Source organism: Ambystoma mexicanum, chromosome 13 (genome assembly GCF_040938575.1).
Source record: "Ambystoma mexicanum isolate Mex_15411 chromosome 13, UKY_AmexF1_1, whole genome shotgun sequence".
Lineage (NCBI taxonomy): Eukaryota > Metazoa > Chordata > Amphibia > Caudata > Ambystomatidae > Ambystoma > Ambystoma mexicanum.
The window spans coordinates 720,549,785-720,573,190 of record NC_090938.1 but is presented as its reverse complement, the minus strand read 5'-3'; the positions used below and the strand labels follow the sequence as shown (position 1 = coordinate 720,573,190).

The window sequence follows — 23,406 nt, the reverse complement described above, 5'->3', positions numbered from 1 at the left end:
GTTCTTCAGCTTTTCCACGGTGTTCTTGACACTTTTCTTTCCCCTCTTTATCTTCCTTCGATCTCTCTTTTGATCTAATGTCCTTATTGTTCCCTCTTGATACACAGTCCACTTCCTTTTCTGGCTGGGCCAGTTACTCACTCTTCCATAAGTTTTCTCACTTTCTTTGTACACTTCTTTATCACTGGATCAAGTATTAAGATCCCAGAAATGGTCTTGGCTTGATTTCCACTTTTTTATATTACTGGAACGAGTATGATTGTGCAAGTAAGGATTCACTCTTGGCTCCCTCTCTTTATTACTCGGACGAGTATGATTGTGCCAGTAACAATTCACTCTTGGCTCTGTCTCTTCTGTATTACTGGGATGAGTATGATTGTGCCAATAACAATTCTCACTTGACTCTCTCTTCAGGGTTTCTGGGACGAATATGATTTGTATACTCATTATGTTCATGTTCCCTCCCAGTTCTCCCGCTGTCCTCATTAACTTTTTGTCTAGGGGTTAGTGTTACCAGGCCTATTATCAGGATGGGAAACTCTTCAATCTTCTTCAGGATGCCTTCTCTCTCTTCTCTGGTTTCCTCTCTTGCTACGCAACTATCCCTGGATGTCAGAGTCTCGGTGGTGTCTGCGTAGTTGTTGGACTGCACAGTCTACCCCTTCTGGGTCACGCCACCAGTTACAAACAGCTTGCTTCCTTGGGGTTTCTCTGCCCCAACAGCTCCTGCCTTCAGCTGTCTGCGGAGCCGTCTTCCACGCCAGTTGGTCCCTTTGTCAGTCGGCAGGGTTCCTCGCGGTATCTCCTTCTCTTCAGCAACACCTGCTGGAATCTCCTGGGCTTCTCTCCACGCAAAGCAGGTTTGAAGCTCCCAGGTCTCTCTTCCTGCTTCAGCTCCTCCTTCTTGTTTTATCACGTGCAGCTGGGCCTTCCCCAATTTAGGATCCCAGTCCTTCTCTTTCTCTTGAGTACTCCGTATTACACAATCTCTCTTCTTCTTCACAGTACTTGATGCTTGACTGTTCTGTATGCATCAATCACTCTTCTTCACAGCACTTGATGCTGGAGTGATCTGTAATGCTCTTGAATATTTCTTCTTCTTGGAATCTTCAAAATATACTTCTTCATAGTATACCAATGGTTTTACATCACAGTAACGGATATTGGTTTAGTCTTTCTGTGACTTGGTCCTCACTAATGTTTTAGGGTTGAGTACATCAGGGAGTTTGTCAGTGGAATGTGAGTCATTGTCCCCAAGGGGGGAGTCTCTCCCAGTGAGGTCCACTTGCCTATACCCTTAGGGAGGGTATTGCATAGCGGTCTCACGTCCCCAGACTCACAGGGAAAAGCTCCCGCCTGGGAAGAAGTGACTGAATCCTGTGATTCATCACACCACCCACGGGACTAGATCACAGAGTTAGAGGAAAGTGTTAGCAGCAGGAAGAGGATTTACTGTAGGTGAGGGGATCAGGCAGCTATAGAACCAGAAGTGCAACATTTCTTCCATATGGACATTACATCAGCGCTATAGGGCAAGTGTCAACAGCACAATGATAAGAAAAGGTGACCCCTTGAACTTTCTTAATAGTAATTCAGAAGTACAAAAACCATATGTTGGCAACTGGATCCATTTGGAAATAGTCAACTGGAATGTGTGCCAGGGCAGGCTGCATTTAAGTGAAGAACTAACAACTGCAGAGGATATTTACAGCTAAGGTGGGATATCTCAAGTCGCTCTATGTCAGCTTCTACTAAATACGGTTGTTAATGAAAATATATAAGTATGTAATTATCTACATCAAGGTATTAAACAATAACATTAAAAATTTAATCAATACAATATTTACACCTCTCGATTTTCCTTCATAGCAGTTCAGGAGATGCACATAAACTCAATTTTCAGTAAAATGATAATATAGCAAACAGTTGCAAATGATTTCTACTGGTCCTAGTTGCTGACATACAATATCATATGTAAAATGCTCAGGATGTCAGTGCAAAATCAGTTCACACTTTCATCAGCAGGTGGCACCAAAGTGCTGCGGGGAATGGTGTGTGATGCTATGAGCAAGTGATGGGTGTAGGTGGGCAAGTCCACACTCTATTAACTTTATACTCAGTGCTGTTACCCTTGCCCAACCTCTTAGCTGTCCCTCTTGTCCCACAGTTTGAGGACCACCCAAGGGTTGCTGTGTGATGGATCTGGTCTCCCTATTGGTCTCCTGATACAGGACGGCCCCCAATCCCTCCAGACTTGCATCCACATGCAGGATGTAAGGGTGCTGGGGATCTGCATGGGCCAGGGCTGGTGCTGTAGTGAGGGTCTGCTTGAGCTCCTCCAAGGTCTGCTGGCATTGGTCTCTCCATCCTTAACCATTGGGGTCCCAAGAATGTACATTTTGTGGGACTGATGGTACTCCTCTTGCCCTTCTGGGTAGTGTAAGGGTGTGTAACGAGTAGACTGGCACACGGGTGGTATTGTAGTAGCTATAGACTTTTATTGTGGGTAAATGAAGAAGGAAAACTATCTATCCTGTAAGGGAGACATGGTATCACAAGTATGACACTGACACAAGAGCTAGAAGTTTCAAAACCTTTAATAAATTCTTGGGGTTTTGAAAAACTCCTACTTTGCCCTGTAGCTATGATGAGAGTAGGCTCTACCATCAAATATCAAAGAAAACACAGTCCTAGTCAGTCTATGTCAAATCAAAATGGCCTACACTAAAAGAAAATCATGCTTGCCCTATCTCTTATACAAATATTGTGTAAAGGGGAATGTGTATGCAAAGGAAAGTCGGTCTTATAACAAAAGATTGAGGTGGCTGAGTCAGCTCTCCTCCCCATGTTGGACAGCACGGAGTAAGGTAGACACTGTAGACAGGATGAAACACACTGGCTCAGGTTATCAAAAAAAGGACAGTTCAAAATGTGGGTCGAGGCCCGATTGGCCTTCCACGTTAAAGTCACTTTCAGTTCACTAAAAGTTTTTTTCACAGTTCAACAAAAGTTCACATAGGTCTCCCATGTTGGGCTCGGACCTCTCAACAAAAAGTACCTGATTCAACGTCACGTAGGTCTCCCTCAGTCGGGCTCGGACCTCTCAACAAAAAGTACCTGACTCAACATCACGTAGATCTCCCTCAGTCGGACTTGGACCTCGCAATGACAGCACTTGCAGGGGTTCCTTTCCCCAAGCTTTATTCAGATTCATTAGGGGTTCCCTTCCCCTAACTTATTTCATATTCCAAGTCTCCCTCGGTCGGGCTTGGACCTTCACTGATGTTGAAGACTTTCGAGTGTGCACAGCTTTTTCCATATACCTCCACAGGACCACTTTGACTTTCACTTTATCTCTACCTTATGGTATTTGCCCCAGTGTCTCTTGGTCTTGGTAGTTCCACAGCACAATCAGGAAAATTCAAAAATCTTTCTCTTAAAGCAATCACCTTTTAACTTCTCCTTTCAATGGGATTAATATTGACCATTGCCCCCTTCAGAGTTAGTTCACTTTGACGCTTTTTAACAAGACATGGAGACTTTAGAGTGAGCAATTTCCTTTCGCGGGACCACTCCGCTACTCTGTATCACTGGCTTCACTGTTATCAGTAACGTTGAAGTTCACTACTGGTTTGCTTTCTTTCGCATCTCATCTGCACGCGCGCAACCTTCAATCGTAAAATATACTGTTGCGGCTTCAATCTTTCCTTGACACAAACCGCCTTTCATCTCTTTCGCTAACTCACCGGTTGTGTGCATTCCTTTCTTTTCTCTGCGGCTTTGATTCACAAGTCCAGGTTGATACCACAGGCTTGGCCTCACCTCCCCAACTCTGCAGTTCACCCAGGAGGGTTGCTGGCATGCTTGAAACACAATGCTGGCTTCTTCTTGGCTGGGATTTGGCTTTCTTTGCATATCCCTCACGGTTTCCCAGAGGCAACGACCTCCTGCAGGGATCTTCAGGGTTTCTCTACACCTCTCTCTGGTCCCTGTATCTGTCGTCCTACTCCAGTGAGTTTGCCTTCGCCCCGGAAGATCTGCTCCTTCTCGTGCCTCACTGTGCTCAGAGTGTGTCTTAAACTCTCTCATGACATTCAAAAAAGGGCTAAAAACCAAGCTATTCAACTAGCCAAGTCCCAAGGGAGTTCCACTGTAACCATGGAACACTCCCACTATAATCCTGTCGAACCTGTTCAATACTGTTCTCATGAAAATGCTTTAAGTTGTATTGCTCAATATTGCCCTGATGAATATGCGTTAAGTTGTACCTAAGTGAATATACTGTAACAGCGCCACAATGCCTCAGGGCCGTTGTGCGCTTTATGAATTCAAATAAATAAATAAATAAATACATAAATAAATAATGTTCCACCTTTTATCCGTGTGAGGGGAGCTAATGGGTATCAGATGTATGTGATTAAGGTCAACTGCCTCACTTTGACTTACCTTATTAACGGGACATGTCCAATGAGATATGCAAGTGTTAGACTTTTTATTCTGTCCTCCTCTTCCTAGGCCCAGTGTTTGTGTAGAAAGGGGGAATGGGGGGAGTTGGAAGGTCAGAGAATCCTAAAAAATAGGATGGGGTATGGGACAGGAAAGGGGCGGATAGGGCATCTCACCATCGGTTGCCTCACCCACAATCCCCAAAGATCCCCCACCCAAGTGATCCTCCTGCACTGGTCCACCCCAAGGGTCTGGATCCAAAGAGTGAGAGAGAGATCCCCTGGGACTTGTAAGGGAGACACCCTTTGGTTTCTCACAATTCCTATTTCTAAGAGGAATTTCCCTGCCTCAACTAAAATCCTAAGGATTCGGTCAGGATGTCCAAGAAAATAAATAGTCCACCGTCCTGTGTCAGCAAAACTATTTCCATCCCTTACACTAATCACTAAATCTAAAAGCTGCTCTACAGTTTGTGGTCCAGGAGAACGACTCCCTTCTTCTGGACTGGGTATAACTGTTCTGGGTGATGATTTGATCCAAATGTGCATTACCAGATGGAATAACTCCCTTACCCTGGTCTTTCATTAATGTCCACAGTGTAGAACTCCAGGGGGAATGACTCACTTTCCCTGGCCTTAGAAGAAGGACTCAACTTTCTTGATATCTCTTTCTATGGATTTCACAATGTTACTGAACCAGGGGGAATGCTCCCTTCCCCAGGTCTCTCTTGTTCTTGATATTGGCAGCTCACAATGTCAGGGGGAATGTCTCCCTTCCCCTGGACTTTCTTAGGCTAAATTGGTAGTTCACAATGCCAGGGGGGATCTCTATCTTCCCCTTGTCTTTCTCAAATAAAAACAGATCGATATGGCTCCCCAACCCTTGTTTTCTTAAAGATTTGTTTAGGCAGACCTGGTTCACTTGCCTGCCTGCCAGATACTGCCATGAAGAAGATGGTTAGGGAGGCTCTACCTCTCAAGTTGCATGTCCACGACCCTACTTCCTCTTTTAGTTATTCTTCCCGATAGACTTGGTTCACTCTCCTGCCAAGTAAGATCATAATAACAGTTGTTCCAGCTATTTTTAACTTTACCTGGGTCTCAGACACGGGGTTCAGGGTTTCTTTCTCCCCCTTTCTCTCTCCCGACAGCCCAAGTAGTCTCTGGAGGATAGCTCAGGGGCAACGCGTTCGCCTTGGAAACAAGACGCCACAGACCAACTGGGTATTAAGCGCGTTATAAATAACCAATTACATTACATTACAAGTACCTTCTGGGTCTCTGCCAGTTCTCCTCCGTCAGTTGCGTGCTCTTCTGACGACCTCTTGGGCTTCCTTAACTGTTGTGCTGCGTCGGCTCTGCAGCGTTTCCTGCTGGGTGGCTTGCGCGTCTTTCCCGACCGTGTTGTCCGGTTACTACTTCTTCCAGGACTTCCGCTCTTCCAGCACTCCTGTCAGCACAGGCACAGGGGACCGTATAGGGACACCAAGGCTCCCTCGCTCATATCCTGATCAGTGGTTTCCTCCTCTCTCCATGCGAAACGTCATTCATGCTTGTGGAACCTCCTGCGAGGGTCTGACAACAAAGTAAGTCTGACTGGACCGCTCACCTAAGTCACATGGAGCATTCTTCATGGCTCTACACCTCTTCCTTTTCCCAGTACTTGTCTGGTATACCTACTTTGGGGAGTTCACACTCTTCTTCGTCCCAGTACTTCCTAAAGTTCTAGTTTCACAAAAGTACAAAGGAACACTAGGCAAGGTGATGGTGTATGGAGGTGTGTAGAGTAGGAATGAAGGTTGTTAGCAGAGGTGTGTGTAGGACTGGTAGATCGCGTTCTCCCGGGTGTCTTCCCTGTATCCCAGAGGGGGAATCCCTCCCCCATGAGATCCTCCCACTGAGTACCATTTCCAGGGGGACTATCGGGTAGCGACCTCACCTCCCTGGCCTCGTGAGAAGGGTCTCCCTCTGGGAGAAGGGACGACATCACGTGATTCATCACAGTAGGCTGATATCCCTTGGTGTGGTCCCCAAGTGGTCGGGTGATTTTTGGCAAATCTCGTGACTAGCCTCCAGTAGTAGTTACAGAATCCCAGGACACTGCAATTTCTCCAGGGTCTGAGGTTGTTGTCAATCATAGCTCTGCATCTCTGCAAAATGGAAATTAATGTTTAGAATATTGTGGTATGGCTATTTATATTGTCCTCTTTCTCTCTTTCTCTCTCTAGGATGTGAAGAGCGTCTTGGGCAGGTACGTCTCCTCTTGCGTTGATGAACCCTCATTGTAGACTCCCTTTTATCCCTGTGGATGTCCTCTGTTCCTCACATTTATTACATACTACAGACCCCGGCTCCATCTTCATTGAAGGAAGAGTCCTGTCTCTAAGCTCACAGTGCAGGTCCCTACCTTCACTCTAACCCTATATACACCATACAGGCTCTGTACTATTACCACTTGCAAGCCTCAGACTCTGTACTATTAGCCCTTGCAAGCCTCTCCCTCCTTTCTCTAAGCTCACAGAGCAGGCCCATCCTTCTGTAAAACCCTAAAGACCCCATATATACTCTGTACTATTACCACTTGCAAGCCTCTCTCTCTCTCTTTCTCTCTCTCTCTCTCTAAGCTCACAGTGTAGGGCCCTTCTTTCTGTATAAGCCTATGGACCCCATATAGACTCTGTACTATTACCACTTGCAAGCCCCTCACTCTGCTCTGAAAGGTCACAGTGCAGGGACCTTCCTTCTGTGTAACCCTATATAGAGTCAATATTTTATGCTTACCCCTGGGATGTCTCCCACTCCTCTATCTGAGCTCAGCAAAGAGGTTCTTTCTCTCGCCCTAACCCCATACGTTTTGCCCTTCCTCTTACCTCTCTCAGCTGCTCGCAGGCCCATGCATACCCTGGAAGTTCTTTCATTCTTCTCATGTACCTTTTTATTAGCACTGGCAGTGGCCGCCTCAGCCAATCAGAATGCTGGAAACGTGGGCTGTAGCTTGTGGTACTAGTCCGCATTCGGAGCAGTCTAAGAGTTGCTCACGTTTGTTCACTACTCTCTCACTTTTGTTCTCTCGTTCACTGCTCTTGGCTGCCATGAAAATAGAAATTGCGCTTTTTTGCTTTTGAAAGAGACCTCTTCCTGTTTTAATTGCAGAGTTCTACAAAAAATGAAGCGACACTTTAACTTCCGCCCCTGGAAGACGCTAAAGGGTACGAATGGCGATGATCAGCGGCCACATGGAGGCATGTTTGATTTAGTTATGCTTGAGCACGTCATGAGCGCTTAGTCGCCTGACATGCGTCAGCACTTTGCTAATTCCATCATCACGGATCCAAGGGAAATAGCAAAGATGGCTGATTTGTGGCTCTCTCACAGAGTCGACCACAGCGATAAGGGGACAGGTAAGGCAGGCCGAAATTCAACCAAGTAGAAATGGGTAACCACTTGTGGGTGGGCCCTAAAAGAAGGATGGCACCACTAACCCAAAGGTGAGTGGTGGTTCCTCAGTAATACCCTGGCTCCCCAGCACCTTCTGGGACTAACGGATTGCTGAGCTGTGCGCCTAAAGCAGGGCTCAAGTCGAGGGTACGCGCGGGTGGACGGCGTTCCCCCCCACTTTATTCAGAGAGCGGACGCCAGACCCCAGGGTTTTTTAGAGGCTATGTGTAAAAGAAGACACTTTGACCGTCTTCTGCAAATTTTTGATTTTATGCACCATCTGGGTTTCGAACAGTCGCCAGGTTCACAGGTCGGGCACTTCACCATTACACTGTATAACCGGGTGAAAAATAAAAACTAAGGGTGAAATGTCACATTTTGGGACTGCAGTCTCCATGGAAAACATTGGCATTGATTCTTGGGGTTTAAAACGTGCACACTTTTTAACATTTTTAAACCCTAGAAAATATCCTTTCTTGGTTTATGTGTATGTTGATTTTATGAAAGGCAAATGCCTATCCGTCTTGTGCAATTTGTATGGTTATGCAAAGCCAATTGAATTAAATGTGCGTATTTCACCGTTATATGCTCATCTGGTGACGTCACATCCCATGGCGTATGTTAATAAGTCCCCTAACTTTTTTCTTTAGGACTTGACCTCTGGTCACCGGGAGGCTTGCCCTTGTGCAGACATCCCAGAGATGTCTTCAATTTCGCTTAATGTGGCAGGGTTAAGACCCAGAAAGGAAGTTGGGGGAGTGCTGGTAGGGGTTCCCTCCAATACTTAGCAGTATGTCCATTCCATTCTAGTGGAGAACCAACATACCACTGGAATCAGAGACACTGCTGTCAGTACCACTGATGTTGACAGCACTTTCCTTTGGCCAGGGGTTCTACCAAATAGTCCTCTGCAGGCCGCTAAGTTATTTAGTGCCTCGTTAAGACTTTCCCTATTTTTAACATTTCCCTCTAGATAGTAAACTGGAAGTTAACTCTCCCTGTTGGTGTCCAAGAAAATGTCCCGGGCAAAGATCTGGGAATGACTTGGAAGAGAGAGGCATCTTTAAAGGCACCACTCTCATCCCAGGAGTTGTAACATTCAATTCTACTCCTGTGGGTTTTATGTGTTTTTAGTGAGCATTTTTGATTTCTGATTTTATTTTCACCATGTCTTTGTATTGCAAAATATGGGGGAACCCCCCCACACCCTTGCTGCCCCATCTCGCCACGCTCTCTCCTACTGACCCCCAAGTCACATTGCCTTATCCAAACACACTCCCTGCATTTTGCAGTAAAAACAAATTTGTGAAAATCAGCAATAAAAAATACCACAATGAAAAATATAGGGTAGCAAGTCTCTGTACCCTCTTGTCAAGGGTCAATTTATGAAAAGTTATCCAGGTCCAAAAGATGAAGTACCAGTTTCTCTTCTATGTCTTTAGTTGTTAAGCCTTGTATTCCACCTGCTCCTGCGGGTGAGGCTGAGAACCCAAAGTCCTCCTGGACCATTCAAAACCTCTACTGGGGGGTCGCTGTTGTGCATGAGCAAAATGGCTGCTTGATCCAGGAGCTCTGCTGCCTGAGACCGCAACGCAGTGGCAGAAACACCCTTTCTGTGCACCATATGCAGCGAAAAGGCCTGGTGGTAGATCTAAGGGATGTATCTCCCTCCTCGCCGACTTTGAGACCTGCCAGTGCACCTGGACCGCGGCAGGCCTTTGTGTGCGTCCCGGCCTTCTGGCACGGCTCACGTTTCTGTATAGGGCGCGCCTGGAGCATTGTAGCAGGGGACCTGGACTGCGTGGGCTGCGAGGAGGGACCTGCAGCTGGGGGCAGCCACCTTCACCTCTGTCACCCCTATATGAAAGAAGGAAATCTACAGACTACAATTTTCACGAAAGAAACAGATAGAAATAGTCTTCTACAGGCAAAAAGTTTCCACCCAAAAAATACCTTCTCAAGCATTCCACTCAGTCAGTTTCTGAGATATCGTAGGATCATCTCTGAGGACACTGATGTAATAAATGAGGATACCGGTAAAAGTTTATAAGAGCTTTAATGTAGGCCCCCGGAGCGATCAGCCGCCGGGAATTTAATGCATATAAACACTCTAACAGAAGAACATTCTATAATCCCTACGTTCCACTGACAGTGTCAGTGTGTATCTAACATCTAACTTCTCCCTTCCTATATGAAACGGGATGGGAGGAGAATGAAAGGAAAGAAGGAAACAAAGAGGAAATAAGAGAAATATGAAAGAAAGTATGGAAACTTGGAATGGTTGGGGATAACTGTGACAGTAATATCATTTGCAATAGTTTTTTTCTAAACAGGAGGATGCTGTGGCCAGCACTTCAATAATAGACATAGTCACTGTTGAAGTTTCAGATGGCCCTCTGATTCCTCTTGGACAGTCCACCAGCAGAACCTTTATCACTTTCATGAGAGATCTTGTCATCTTCTTCTTCATAACCTTGTTGGTGTATATCTTTTGTCTGAACATTGCCTTTCAACAGTGTGTCTTTACGTGTGCTTGGTTTGTTGAAATCTTTTTCTATTTTCACCAGGTCATCACCAGACCATCTCTTCCCATCATCCAACAGCACAGATTGCAGGGATCTGAAACCAGATTCACCTTTGGGTGTTTTCTTGGGCTCTCTGACACATACCCAGTCTCCTTCTTGAATTACCATTTGTTTTACTCTGTTCCTTGAGTCATAGTATGCTTTGTATTTACTTTGTTTTCCTTTCACTAATTTCTGGACATGGTCCATGTTCAATTTTGCTTCTCCATTGTCCATGAAAATCCATGCTGGTCTGAGTCGATTGCATGCGACTCTGCCTCTCATCATGATGAATGGTTCGACATTGGTGGTGGTGTGTGGAGTTGTCCTGTATGCACATAGGGCTTCTTTAAGTGTCTCCCTCCATGGAAATGTGTTGACTATGGCCAATTGAATCACACTCTTTACTAGCCTGTTCCTTCTCTCTACAAGTCCATTAGAGATTGGGTGATATAAGGATGTGGTTATGTGATGGATTGACCTGTCTCTGAGAAACTCTTGAAATTCCAATGATACGAATTGTGATCCATTGTCGGAGACCAGTTCTTTGGGATCTCCTTCTCTGTTGAACACATCTGTCAGAAATTCTGGGATCTTTTTTGTGGTTACACTTGTTTCTGATATTCCCCACTCTGTCCACTTGGACGTATAGTCTACAAGCACTATGATGTAGATTTTTACAGCTTCAAGATTCTCGAATGGACCCATGATGTCTATTGCTAGTTTGGACCACACATTCTTTGGGTTTTCTACTGGCTGTAATGGTGTTTCCTCAGAACTTTGGATTTGTCGCTTGTGGCGCAGGCAGAGCAGTTCTTGACCATTTCTTCCGCTTCCTTCCACATGTGTGGCCACCAGTAGTTGCTTCTCAAGCGGTTCTTTGTCAAACTTCTCCCTAGGTGTCGTTCGTGTGCTAGGTCGAGTAGTTTTTTTCTGAGTTGTACTGGTGGAATGACTCTATCGCCTCTATAGATGTGTTCCTTGTCCATGGATATTTCTTCCCTGATGGGCATGAAATTTGTTAGATTTTGACACAATCCTCTCCAGTCATTGGTTATTGCTTTCCTAATTTCTTGTTTTTCAGGATCAGTAACGGTTGTGTTTTTCCATTCTTCTATGGGAATGGCTGGATTTATGTCAGCTATTATGTCTCCCTCTGGACCTTCAGATTCATCATCTTGGTTGGTCGATAATCTGGAGAAACAGTCTGCCACTTGACTTTGTGTCCCTGGAGTGTAACATACATTGAGGTTGTATTGCATGATATCAAGGATCCATCGTCTGATTCTTGGTGATATGAGGTGAGGTGTTTTAGACTGGAGGACATGCACTAGTGGTTTGTGGTCTGTTCTGAGTATAATGGGTAGCCCCCAAATTAAATTCCTGAAATGTTGTTCGATCCACTTGACACCCAGCGCCTCCCTTTCTATTGTGGAACAATTCAATTCTGCTCCTTTCAACACTCTGGACGCAAAGGCAATTGTTACTTTGTTCTTGTTTTGTATTTGTTCTAAGACTCCTCCCAGACCGCTCTTACTGGCATCCACTGATATGATTGTCTTCGTGCTGCAGTCAAACATTCCTAAAGCTGGTGCTTGATTAATTTGAGATTTTATTTTTTCAAACTCCACTTTACATTCTTCAGACCATTCAAATCTATTCACCTTCTTCATGATGTTTCTCATATTCTTAGTCTTGTTGGCATAGTCACCTATGAATTTGGAGTAGTACTCCGTCATTCCAAGGAAGCTCCTCAGTTGATCCTTGTTTTCTGGTTCTGCAATGTTCATTATGGTGTCCATTAGTTCTTTCTTGGGACTGATGCCTTTGGCGTCTGTGGAATGACCAAGGTAGGACACTTTTTTGCATTTGACGTTGCACTTGTCTAACTTTAAAGTGAGGCCGCTTCTTTGGATTACTAGTAACACGCCCATAAGTATTGCGTCGTGTTCCTCTTCTGTGATGGCTGATATGAGGATGTCGTCTTGGAAGCAATGTACACCTTCCAGGCCCCCGAATATATGTGTCATTAGCCTCTGAAACACTGCTGCAGCTGATGCGAGTCCGAAAGGCATTCTCTTGAACATAAACGCCCCCAACGGAGTGACAAATGACGTAAGGCTCTTCGAGTTCTCCTCCAAGGCAATTTGATGATAGGCCGAGGATAGGTCCAGGGTACTGAAGTACTTTGCTGGTTTTATGGTTGTCAATAGTTCCGATATATGTTTGGAAGGGGATGCCTATCAATCCAGATGTTTTTGTTCAGGTCCCTTAAACCGACGCACATTCTTATGGAGTTGTCAGGTTTCTTCACAAGTACTATCGGAGCAAGCCATTCTGAACTCTCAATGGGTTGTATGATGTTCTGTTCACATAGGCGCGTGAGTTCAATTTTTAATGCTTCTTTAGTTCCAATAGGAACTCCACGAACTCTGTGAGCTATCGGGATGGCACCTTTTTTCAGGATGATTCTGTGCTGGAAACCCTCCAGGAGTCCAATTTTTCCACTAAACACTTCGGGAAATTGTTTCGCCAGTGCCTCTTTAATATCAATATTTTCGTTCAGTACAGTTAAAATGGGGTTCTCTTCACCAGGGTGAATTCTCACACAAAGAGCAGCTTGCTCTTCCCAGCCTACTACAGATGAACCATCTCTTGCTTTAAAGAGTCTGCAGTACGTTTCTCTGTCGCGAAATCTGAGCTTCACCCATGTGTACCCAATGATGTCTATGGGGGGTTTTCCATATCCTGTCGCTCTTACTGCAATGTTCTTTATGTCTCCCATCTTGCCAGACAAATCTCCTAGAAAGGTATTTACATCCACCATGGTATATGGGGATCCAGTGTCTACCATAATAGGCAAGGATATACTGTTGATCTGTATGTCGATCCAGGGACCCTTGGATTGTTGCAAAGACGTGACAGTGAGTATTTGTATAGGTGGACTTCTTTGATTGATGGTCAGAATCTCATTGTGTCCTTGGTCAGTTTCAACAGCTCGTACAGTGCCTCTCATCGACCTGGTGAATGGTCTTCTGATGAACCTGCCAGATCTTCCTCATGTATTCTTGCAGACTTTTGCGAAATGTCCAATTTGGTTACATCTGTAACATTCAACGGCTGCCGCAGGGCATTCTCTGTTGGCATCCTTGTGCCTGTACCAACCGCACTTTTGACAACGCCCTTGATTTTGATTTGGATACCCTGGATTTCTTCCTCTTCTAGAATAGGGTCTCGTAGCATGTGAAGATGTTCCTCTCACGAGTGCCACTAAAGGTTCAGTTATGTCTTCTTCAATGAATTTGACCTCTGTATTTCCTACTTGGTCGAATCTTTCCTTCATGCAGCGATCACCTAGCTGCATGCTTCTCGCAATTTCGGTGGCTTGTTCCAAGGATGGGTTCTTTGTTTGCCATAATCGTTGTTGGATTCGTGGATCGGCAATATTCAATACTAGTTGGTCTCTTAGATATTCATCCCCAACGCCAGTGAAGCTACAAGTCGACATAAGAGTTCTGAGAGATGCTATGAAGGTGTGAATTGACTCGCCCTTTAGCTGTTTCCTGGAGAAGAATATGTACCTCTCTAGCATTTGTCTTGTTTCCGAAGTGTTTGGCAAGTTTGGCTAGTGCGCTCTCAAATTTGCGGTTGCCGTCTCCTCATGCGTCATCGGATTCAGAAAGCGCCCTGAATATTCTTAGGGCCTCTGCTCCTGCACAATTTAGCAAGGTCGCTTCCTTGAGATCGTCATTGAATTTGTTTCCACCAATGGCCCTCAGATATACTTGGAAGCCATCTATCCACTGTTCCCACGGGCACTTTGGGTTTCCGGGGTATGGGAGAAATTTTGTCAGTGGTGGGACATTCTGCATGGCTGTATGTGTTTTTTTTTTTTTTAATTTAAAGTGCTTGGTAGCAATTTCCAAAGCTGTGTTTTGATATTGTTGAAGAGTCCTTATTGGACTGGACTATCTGGCATGGTCTGTGGTAACCATAAAACGGTTTGCGCTTTCAAAATCAATGATATGTGTTTACACCACACTTGTGCACAATCTTGGTTTGTGCAGTATCTTTTGTGCTCACAGTACCGATGATGTGTGTTCTCACCACACTTGTGCACAATCTTGGTCTGTGCAGTGTCTTTTATGCTTCCAATACCAATAATATGTGTCTTCAGCACACTTGTCTGTCTTGATCACATATAAGTTTGGTCAGTAATTTTTTTTTTTTATAGATGTTGTGCTTTCTATTGGACTGTGTTGACAGGCTCTTTGTAGTCTCCCTTCGCGTTCCGGCTATGTGTGTTGTGATCTTTATCAGACGGTATTACTAGCGTGAGCAACTGTATTTCGTTCCATGCTTGTTTCGCCTTGCCGTTGTTGTGGCAACAGGATAATAGTCCTCAAAATGGCAGCACGCAAATCTGACGCATTAAGGTCCTTTCCTCGAATCGCCAGCCTGTCGTTGGCCAGCGATTCGAATGATGGGCTTTATGCTGAGATACTAGTATGCAGTACTATCGTTGCCGAAATGTCCCTTTTGACCAATGCGTCACAGGCACGATATATAGATATCTCCTACCTGCGTTGTCGTCAAGGGCTGGCCTCCGATGTCGTCAGGAGGGACCGCAATTGGATGCAGGAGCGCGGTCAGCTGTTTGTGGATGTGCGGTGCACGGCACCATCGGCAGCGCAGTGGGGCTAACTCCGGGGGCCTTTTAGGTAATCCTCGTCGCCATTTGTAATAAATGAGGATACTGGTAAAAGCTTATGATAAGAGCTTTAATGTAGGCGCCCAGAGAGATCAGCCGCCGGGACAGGAATGCATATAAACACTCTAACAGAAGAACATTCTATAATCCCTGCGTTCCACTGACTTAGAGTCAGTGCGTATCTAACATCTAACAACCGACTACATCAACAAGACTCAAGATTTATCCCAAAAATTTGAAGAAAGAGTATACGACCATTTGACAGTCGAACAATGTGCAACTAAAGCCACACAGATCCAAAGACAAGAAGCTCTAGGTCCTAAGGAAAAGAAAAAAATTGAAAATCTTGTGTACGTGATAATTTACTCCAATTAGAGCAACAAAATAAAGAGGATTGTTAGAAAGCATTGGAAAATCCTGACATTGGACCCAACTCTGGCAAAACTATTTCCAACTCTGCCAGTATTTGCATACAGCAAGAGCAGATCCATACGAGATAATCTAATCAAAGCAGATTTTTCAGCAAAAAGAACCACAAATCAAAAACACAAGGGAACCCTCCCTTGCAATAACTGCAACAATTTGATAAAGGGTGAATACATCAATCACCCTCACAGGGGATACAAGCTCAAACTACGACATACATCAACCTGCGATACTAAAAATATCATCTATGGGATCAAATGTCCCTGTGGGATTTTTTTACGTAGGAATGACAACAAGAAAAGCAAAAACTCGCTGGTCTGAACAAAAGTCAAATATTAGACTAAAGAATGACCGCTCACCAGTAGCCCAACATTTTTTGAGGGAATCTCATTCAATAGCCCAAATCAAATGTATCATTTTGGAACATGTAACATTGTCAAGAAGAGGAGGCAATATGGCAAAATCACTGTTACAATGTGAATTATTCTGGATTGACCTATTGAACTCCATGCACCCTACAGGAATGAACAGTGATTGGGATATGAGCTGTCATCTTTAAACGGCTACAAGGTATACTCTCTGAAGACTGGTGACACGAATATTCTACTTACACTTCTGCTTGTCAACACTTTGGATCTATAAGTCACAAACAGACAATAGAACGAGAAACTAATACACCCAGTGTTTTCTAAAAAAACATCACAAGATATTCACCAGACCGCACCTTGTTGTGGGGCTAATTACGTTACTCTACAGACTTTCAGTCGGACAATAATATCAAATGCTAAATTGCAGATCTATATTATCTATAGCAAAACAATAAAATAAAAAGTAATTAAACAGATTTACAAATTGCGATAGCCGGTAAACCAAGGAAAGATTACATTTACTGGATGAGCACTATGAATCGTGGCAATATTCCAAGATGGCGCCCGGAATAAACTGGAAATACTACGAAGGCAGAATTACCCATGAGCCTCAACCGTTTCCCAGACAACGGCATTGTTAATGGCAACACGGACGTAGAACACTTGCGTCTTAATTTCAGGACCTGCGGAAGCGATTACTTTGTTTTCTGGATACTACGAACGAACGCTGCGCTAAGGAGAAAGAATAAAAGTCATTGGAATATCAGCATACTAAGCGCCAAAACGGCTAAAGAAGACTTACAGCTCGAGCCTTACACTACGCACAGAGTGCAGCAAGTAAGTCAGCAGAGGAATGATTTTCCTACCACACCGCAGAATTTTGGAATGATTGCCAGCGGCACTACAGTGTTTAGAAAATTAACAAAGACATAGCGGTGTAATTATCTAACAAATATACAACCATTTACAGATTGGATACCCATTCGAGGCAGCAAGTAGAAGTCACGGAAATTGAAACCAAAATGACAGAGCACCAGATAACTATCCGCGTGTGTAACTAAAAACACAAAATTAAGTCCAGAACCACCGTGAAGACGGTGAGTAGCCAGAACCTTATACCTTGTAAATACAGATGAGATTACCATGGAGTGGGACCCAGCGCTTCTTGCAGAGCGACTGTGTCCCACTCACGGTTTTAGTAAATTGGATTCATGGCAAGTGTTGGTAAAAAATGCATTTCTCTACTAGGTGGTAGCCCAACATAGCGTTGAGCCTCAGATAACCCAAGAGTGAATTACACTCTACCGAACCATTTCCAGTCACAAGTGGACATTTAAAGGACACAGGTCAGTTCCTTGTCTTCAAATGATAAATAGCCACAAAATGAATAATATTGAAATTCAATTTAAGGCTTATACCAATTTATTCTGTTTATTTTCAGGGAATTAAAAGTTGAAAACTGTACGTGATGAAGGGCTAGTCCCGAAACGCGCCGTACAAATTTACGATTCCGAATTTAAAGACACTGGTTTATATTGAAAATGAAATGAATTTTCAGTTTTTTGTGTATAAAAAAATGACGATTGAATGTCGAAAATTGTCCACATTTAATCTATTGACTGAATTGTATTTACTTTAAAGAGATTTTGTGATATTTTGTTTCAATTAAAATGTGCAGTCTTTGAAATATATATTTATATACCTGAATGATACTAGTGTGGCATCTTTAAGCAAATTAACAACACACTTGTTCCACCGAGAATTTCCTGACTGTTACCACTGACTACGGTCAGACAAAAGTGTGCCCTGTGTTAGCCCACCTGTTCCAAGGTGGACCATCCTCTTTTTCATTTGTCATATAGGTCTTGTGGCCGAGACCCACACAGGAGCACCTGAATTTTATTATTAAGTTAAGTAATTTATTATGGAATTTATGAATCAGTTACTCTAGGAAACAAGGGACTGCACCTCTACACCGTATGTTCAACACCCCTGACATACTCCCCATTAATTCCACGTGCCCCTTTCGACAGAGTGAAGCGGGACCGGGTGGAAGCCCTGCCTACATGTCGGTGTTGGTGTTACGCAACACACCGGCTCCGTTCCCTTGTTGCCGTTGCCCTCCGGCACGCGGCCTGCAACTGGATCCGTTTTGGCAGCGCCTGCAAATCATCACACGTGGCGGCTCCTAGTGGGGGGCTGGAAGCGCTGAAGCAGGTGATGGACACTGGGGAGGAATGCGAGGTGCTGGGACGGACAGAGCCCTCGGACCTGACTGTCACCAGCACCTGTCTGGTCGGAGTGCTGGGACCGCACCAGCTGTGAGCAGTGGAAAAAGAAGCAGCATATCCCTCTGGGAGCGCCTGGACACATGGTGAATCTCGGCCCATATTAACACTGCCCTGTGCCGCCAGAGCTGGGAACTCTGTACATGCCACTGGAACCTTCTCTGGGCTGCGGTTGTACCCCCCCACTCCGGGGGGGTGTGGATGACCGCCATGGCCGCCAGCCATAATCCTTGAGGCAGAACTATCCGGATGGGGAGCCAACCTTGCCCGGTGCCACTCACTGAGATCTGCACGCCACCAACCTGCTGGGCTCACTACGTGATGCTCAAACTCTAAGGCGTCCTGACCTGGTTACTATGCGGTCTCCGTTATTGACACAGCTGCACTAAAACACCCTCACTGTGCACAAAATTATCGGAAACATCGGGGGATCCATCCCTGGCGATGCGCTGCCTCCCCTGCTGACCCTGTACATCGCAGGTCCCAGCGCCCTCTGTCCTGACAGTGAGGTGGTGGGGGCGGGTGCAGGGGCCTGTGAGGCATCACGAGTGGCTGCCTGCTGACCCCAAAGACGACTGGGCCCCATGCACCTACGATCACCTAGCCACTGCTGCCTCAGCGCTCTTGCGCCCGGGGGGCATACTGCCTACCCCTGCTAAAGACAGTGCGGTGAGTGACTGCGCACCCGTGTGCCCTTATCCTTTACTCCTGAGATACTCACCGGGGCGCCCATCCGCTCCCTTCCTGAACAAAAAGGCCAAATTCTACGTAGAAGTACTGGACCGTAGGGCTACGTGCCACATAACTGCTATCCCTATCCTGCGCATTGGGGCGCATAGCCACAGGAACTGCTGCACCCGGGCTGCACCTGTTGCTCCGGCGGGGTTGTGCTCTCTGCTGGCGCAGGGGCTGCGAACCCTTGGGGTCGGCCCCCTGACGACCTCCTGTGCTCCAGGCATGTGGTCGGCGGCCTTGCAGGTGTCCCTACTACAGCTGGCCCACCCAGCGACCCGGGTGGGGCATACTTCCCTGGATGTTGCACTCTCCATATCTGCAGGACTCCCTAGGCTCGCTCTGGCGGTTGCTGCCCCACACAGCCCACGTGCCCATCACCCTAACAGGAGGCGCATGGACAAAGAAGGGGGCATAAAACAAAGCTCCATAAATATGTTCACCAAAACTGCCAACAAAGAACCAGGAGAAACTGACAAGGCAGTGGCAGGCCCTCGCCTTCCCACAGTGGGGAGCCCACGGAGATGCAGCAGATGATGGACTTCATGTGTGAGGGGTTCACAACTCTCAACACCAAACTCGACGACATGAGCGGTACGATTAGTGCCATAAAGGCCCGCATGGAAAAAGACGATACCCGGGTAACCGAAGTTGAGTCCACAGTCGGGGTAGCTGAAGACAACATCAACTCACTCAGGACTGACTTGACCGCACTCACCAAGCAGTTGTATATTGTCAGCAAGAAAAATTAAGATTTGGAATCCCGATCACGGCATAATAACATACGCATAATTGGAATCAAAATCACTGGCTTCATGGAGGACTAAGTTGAGTGCACCCTTCTCTCCCTGCTCAAATGCCCCAAGCTCTCGCCTCAGTTTGCTATAGAACGTGCTCACCGTTCATTAACTGCAAAACCTAAGCCGGGGGCCCCTCCCAGGCCAATTATTGCCAGAGTCTTGAATTACTGAGACAGGGATGCGTTACTGCGGGCTGCCAGAGCCAAGGGAGAGCTCATGTTGGGATCTAACAGAGTTCACCTGTACCCGGATTTCTCTGTCTCAGAGCAGCAAGAACGGAAATCCTTCATGGTGGTGAAAAAGAGACTATACTGCCTGTGAGTCAAGTATGCTATGCTGTTCCCCGCCAAGTTGAGAGTAGAACGCTCGGAGAAGGTTTACTTCTTCACAATTCCTGAGGAAGCAATGAAATTCCTGGACCAACACTTCCCTGGGTGATCCTGCTTATCCTCTCACTACACTAGTGACTGATCCCACTGGCCGTTGCTTAAGTACCAACGCAGGACTTAATATGAGTAGCTCTGAGTTGGGTCCCCAGTGCCAACTACTGTTTCCCCCCTGCAACGGTTCTAACTCTATGCTACTGTGCATTCTATACTCGCGACTCTTTACCCTGCTGTGTTACGGACCGCGCTGCATGACGCGAACAGCCACCCCATGCTAAATTGCTTACCACTTACAATGGCCAGATGATGGCTGATACACTGAGATGCATGAAACATTAGAGGTCTGGGGAACCACGCCAAGATGCGGATGCTACAGCTGTATGCTGAACAACACAAGGCTTGAATCCTCTTTCTGCAAGAAACGCATGCTATAGTGGCGGGCTGCGATACGTTTGCTAAAAGCTGGGAACACAGCGTTTTTATATACAATACACTACCCAAAGCCGAGGTGTCATGATCCTTATTCACAAATCGTTACAATATGCACCCAAGGCCACATGGGTCGATCCCCTTGGGCGTTATTTGCTGACGCACGGCGTGCTATCTGGTCTGGAGGTGGTGATGCTTAATATCTACGGGCCCAACATAGATGATCCTGACTTCTATATTCATTTTGCATACTTGCTGGCAATGTACCCTCTAGTTCCTGTCCTGTGGGGCGTGGACTTCAATACCATTATAGACCTCAACCTGGACAGAAACGGAAATAAGGCCAGGCAGCTGATTGGAGCCGCCCGACCATACTTGAAAGACAGACTGGACTGGGGGTAGAGGACGCCTGGAGACTGCTACATCCCCAGACTCGCGGCTACACCTTTTACTCAACAGTACACGATTCGCATTCTGGTGGCTCGTATCTGGGACACTAATAAAATTGACGATAGAAGCAGACCTACTCCCCAGGACATACTCGGAGCATTCCCTGATCACCCTGATGATGACATGGGGTGAGAAACAGTGCCCCAGACACCCCTGGAGGCCCAAGCCCCAGGCGCTAGATTGATTAGATTCTGTATTTCGAGCCGAGCTAGAGGAATGTGTGGAAGATTATTTTTAAATAAACGCAGGCACGGTGGACTCCCTGGCTATCCTCTGGGACACCTTTAAAGCTTATATCCGCGGTATGACCCTTTCCAAAGAATCGGGGATTCTCAGGGCGATACGCCGCAATATACTAAATGTTGAGGCAAACCTTATGCAACTCGAAACACAATATGCTACAGACCCCACCTCCACTACACGAGGCGAAATAAAAGAAGCCCTGGACAGCTTCAGGCACCATGCTGAGAGGGAATGGAAGTTCCTCGACAACACAGTAATAGCAAGACAATATGGCAAAGGGGAATGCCCGGGGAGGCTTCTGGCTAGGGTGGTGCGACAGGAGGAGGGTGGGAATCACATTCCGTTAATTCAAGATCCTGATGGGGTTTTGGTCCACACTGAACAGGGTGTAAATGTGGTATTCTGTTCCTTTTATGCGGCGCTCTTTGCCAATAATGATGATGCATCCGGCTCGGATATAGACAATTCTTGGACGGATTGCCGCTGTCTGTACTTTCCGATGAGACTAGAGAGGTCTTTGACAGACCGATTGAGTTGTCGGGCAATAGAGCTGGCTATTGAGGCATTGCCCTCTGGTAAGACCGCAGGCCCGGATGGCCTCACCACGGATTTCTATAAATGCTATAAAAGTCACTCCTCACGCCTCAGCTGTCTGCCCTATGGAGTGAGGCCTGTGCAAAGGGAGAGCTGCCCCCCACACTCAGGGAAGCAGTGATTACTGTACTTCTTAAAACCGGTAAGCCAGCTACGCATTGTGGTTCATATCGCCCCATGTCACTTATCAATAGCGATGTTAACATAGTCGCAAAGGTGCTTGCCCTTAGGCTTGCTGCCTATATCACACATCTCATACATGCAGACCTGGGGTAGTATCCAGACTATACTGCTTCAGGAACGGATTAATAAACCGCTTTCTAAGCTCCGCGAGACATGGGGAAGGGAATTGGGTACTGACATCACTGACGAAGGCTGGGAGGCTATGTGCATGCGAACTCGGGAGGTTTCTCTGAATGCTAGGTTCCACCTGATCCACTTCAAGGTGCTACATAGATTCCACTACACCCCAGCTAGACTACACATCATGTCCCATGATCACACTCCCCACTGCCCCAGGTGCCACATGGACGACGCAGGCTACTTCCACATGATTTGGAACTGCCCCAGAATCATGGGGTATTGGGGAGGGGGTTTGCACTGCTGTATCTGCTATGCTAGATTGCACAATTGATCCTACGAACTGCCTGTTCCATGAGTTTTCAACACTTCAGAGAGCCTGTCGTAAACTGGCTAGCCTGTGCATGATCCTTGCGGTGCGCTGTATACTGCTGCTGTGGCTTAGGCCAGCTAGTCCCACCATCGAACAGTGGCTCCGCAATGTAATCTGGGCATCAGAAAATGAGGAACGCTGGATCTCCCTGCAACCAACCTGCTGCAAACCCCCAGACATCTGGCCACCTTTTCCGAGCGTACCTGCAAACAATCACCACTGACGGACCGGTTGCCATTGATCCCCTTTGAACTCTGAAAACTGCATGTGTTAGTTTTGCATTTGTTACCTCATTCTAAGCGCCACACAGCGGTAATGTACTGTAACATAATCGGGAATGAGACCACTTCTAAATTCATGTAACGTTGTATAATGCTACTGATATGATTGCCCGTTCTGCCTTGTCAAGCATTTAATAAATAAAGTTTAACAAAAAAAGAAAAACTTCTACTGAGGGTTCTGCAGAAAAAACTATTAGATGTTCAGAAGGATCAGGTTTTCTGAGGGGCTTTGGGGACAGACCCCCTCTCCCAATAGAAAGACAATTCCTAAGGGTAGCTGTTGAACCTATAGTCAGCAAAGACTGCCCCACAAGAAATATAGTCAGGGAAGGGACTTACCCCATAAGGGATCGTTTCCCTGTGGTTATAGTCTGGGGAGGGCGCATGTTCCTATTTTTGGGGATTTTAGGGCCACATTTATGGGCCCATCAATGTTTTGTTTTTCCCCTTCACTTTTTGGAACTTTGACTTCTTTTTGGTGACCAAAGGGTCTTCTCTTGACGTCCCCTGCCATTACGATCCTTTTACCGAATTTAAGGTATATGGTATTGGGTCGCACCAAGGGGCTCAGTCGAAGG

General features: G+C 46.0%; 1 protein-coding gene across 6 annotated transcripts in view; it reads left to right on the top strand.

Moving 5' to 3' along the window:
* The window catches only part of LOC138521802 (E3 ubiquitin-protein ligase TRIM39-like), a 174,927-nt gene that overhangs the window by 20,323 nt on the left and 131,198 nt on the right, over window positions 1–23,406 (top strand). For all 6 annotated transcript variants that reach the window (XR_011283125.1, XM_069634917.1, XM_069634916.1 and 3 more), the window contains one exon: window positions 6,674–6,696. Coding sequence is in view for 5 of the 6 variants with exons in the window: in XM_069634917.1 (XP_069491018.1) it covers window positions 6,674–6,696 (23 nt within the window). In the remaining variant the exon portion in view is untranslated. The remainder of the gene's footprint in view (window positions 1–6,673; window positions 6,697–23,406) is intronic.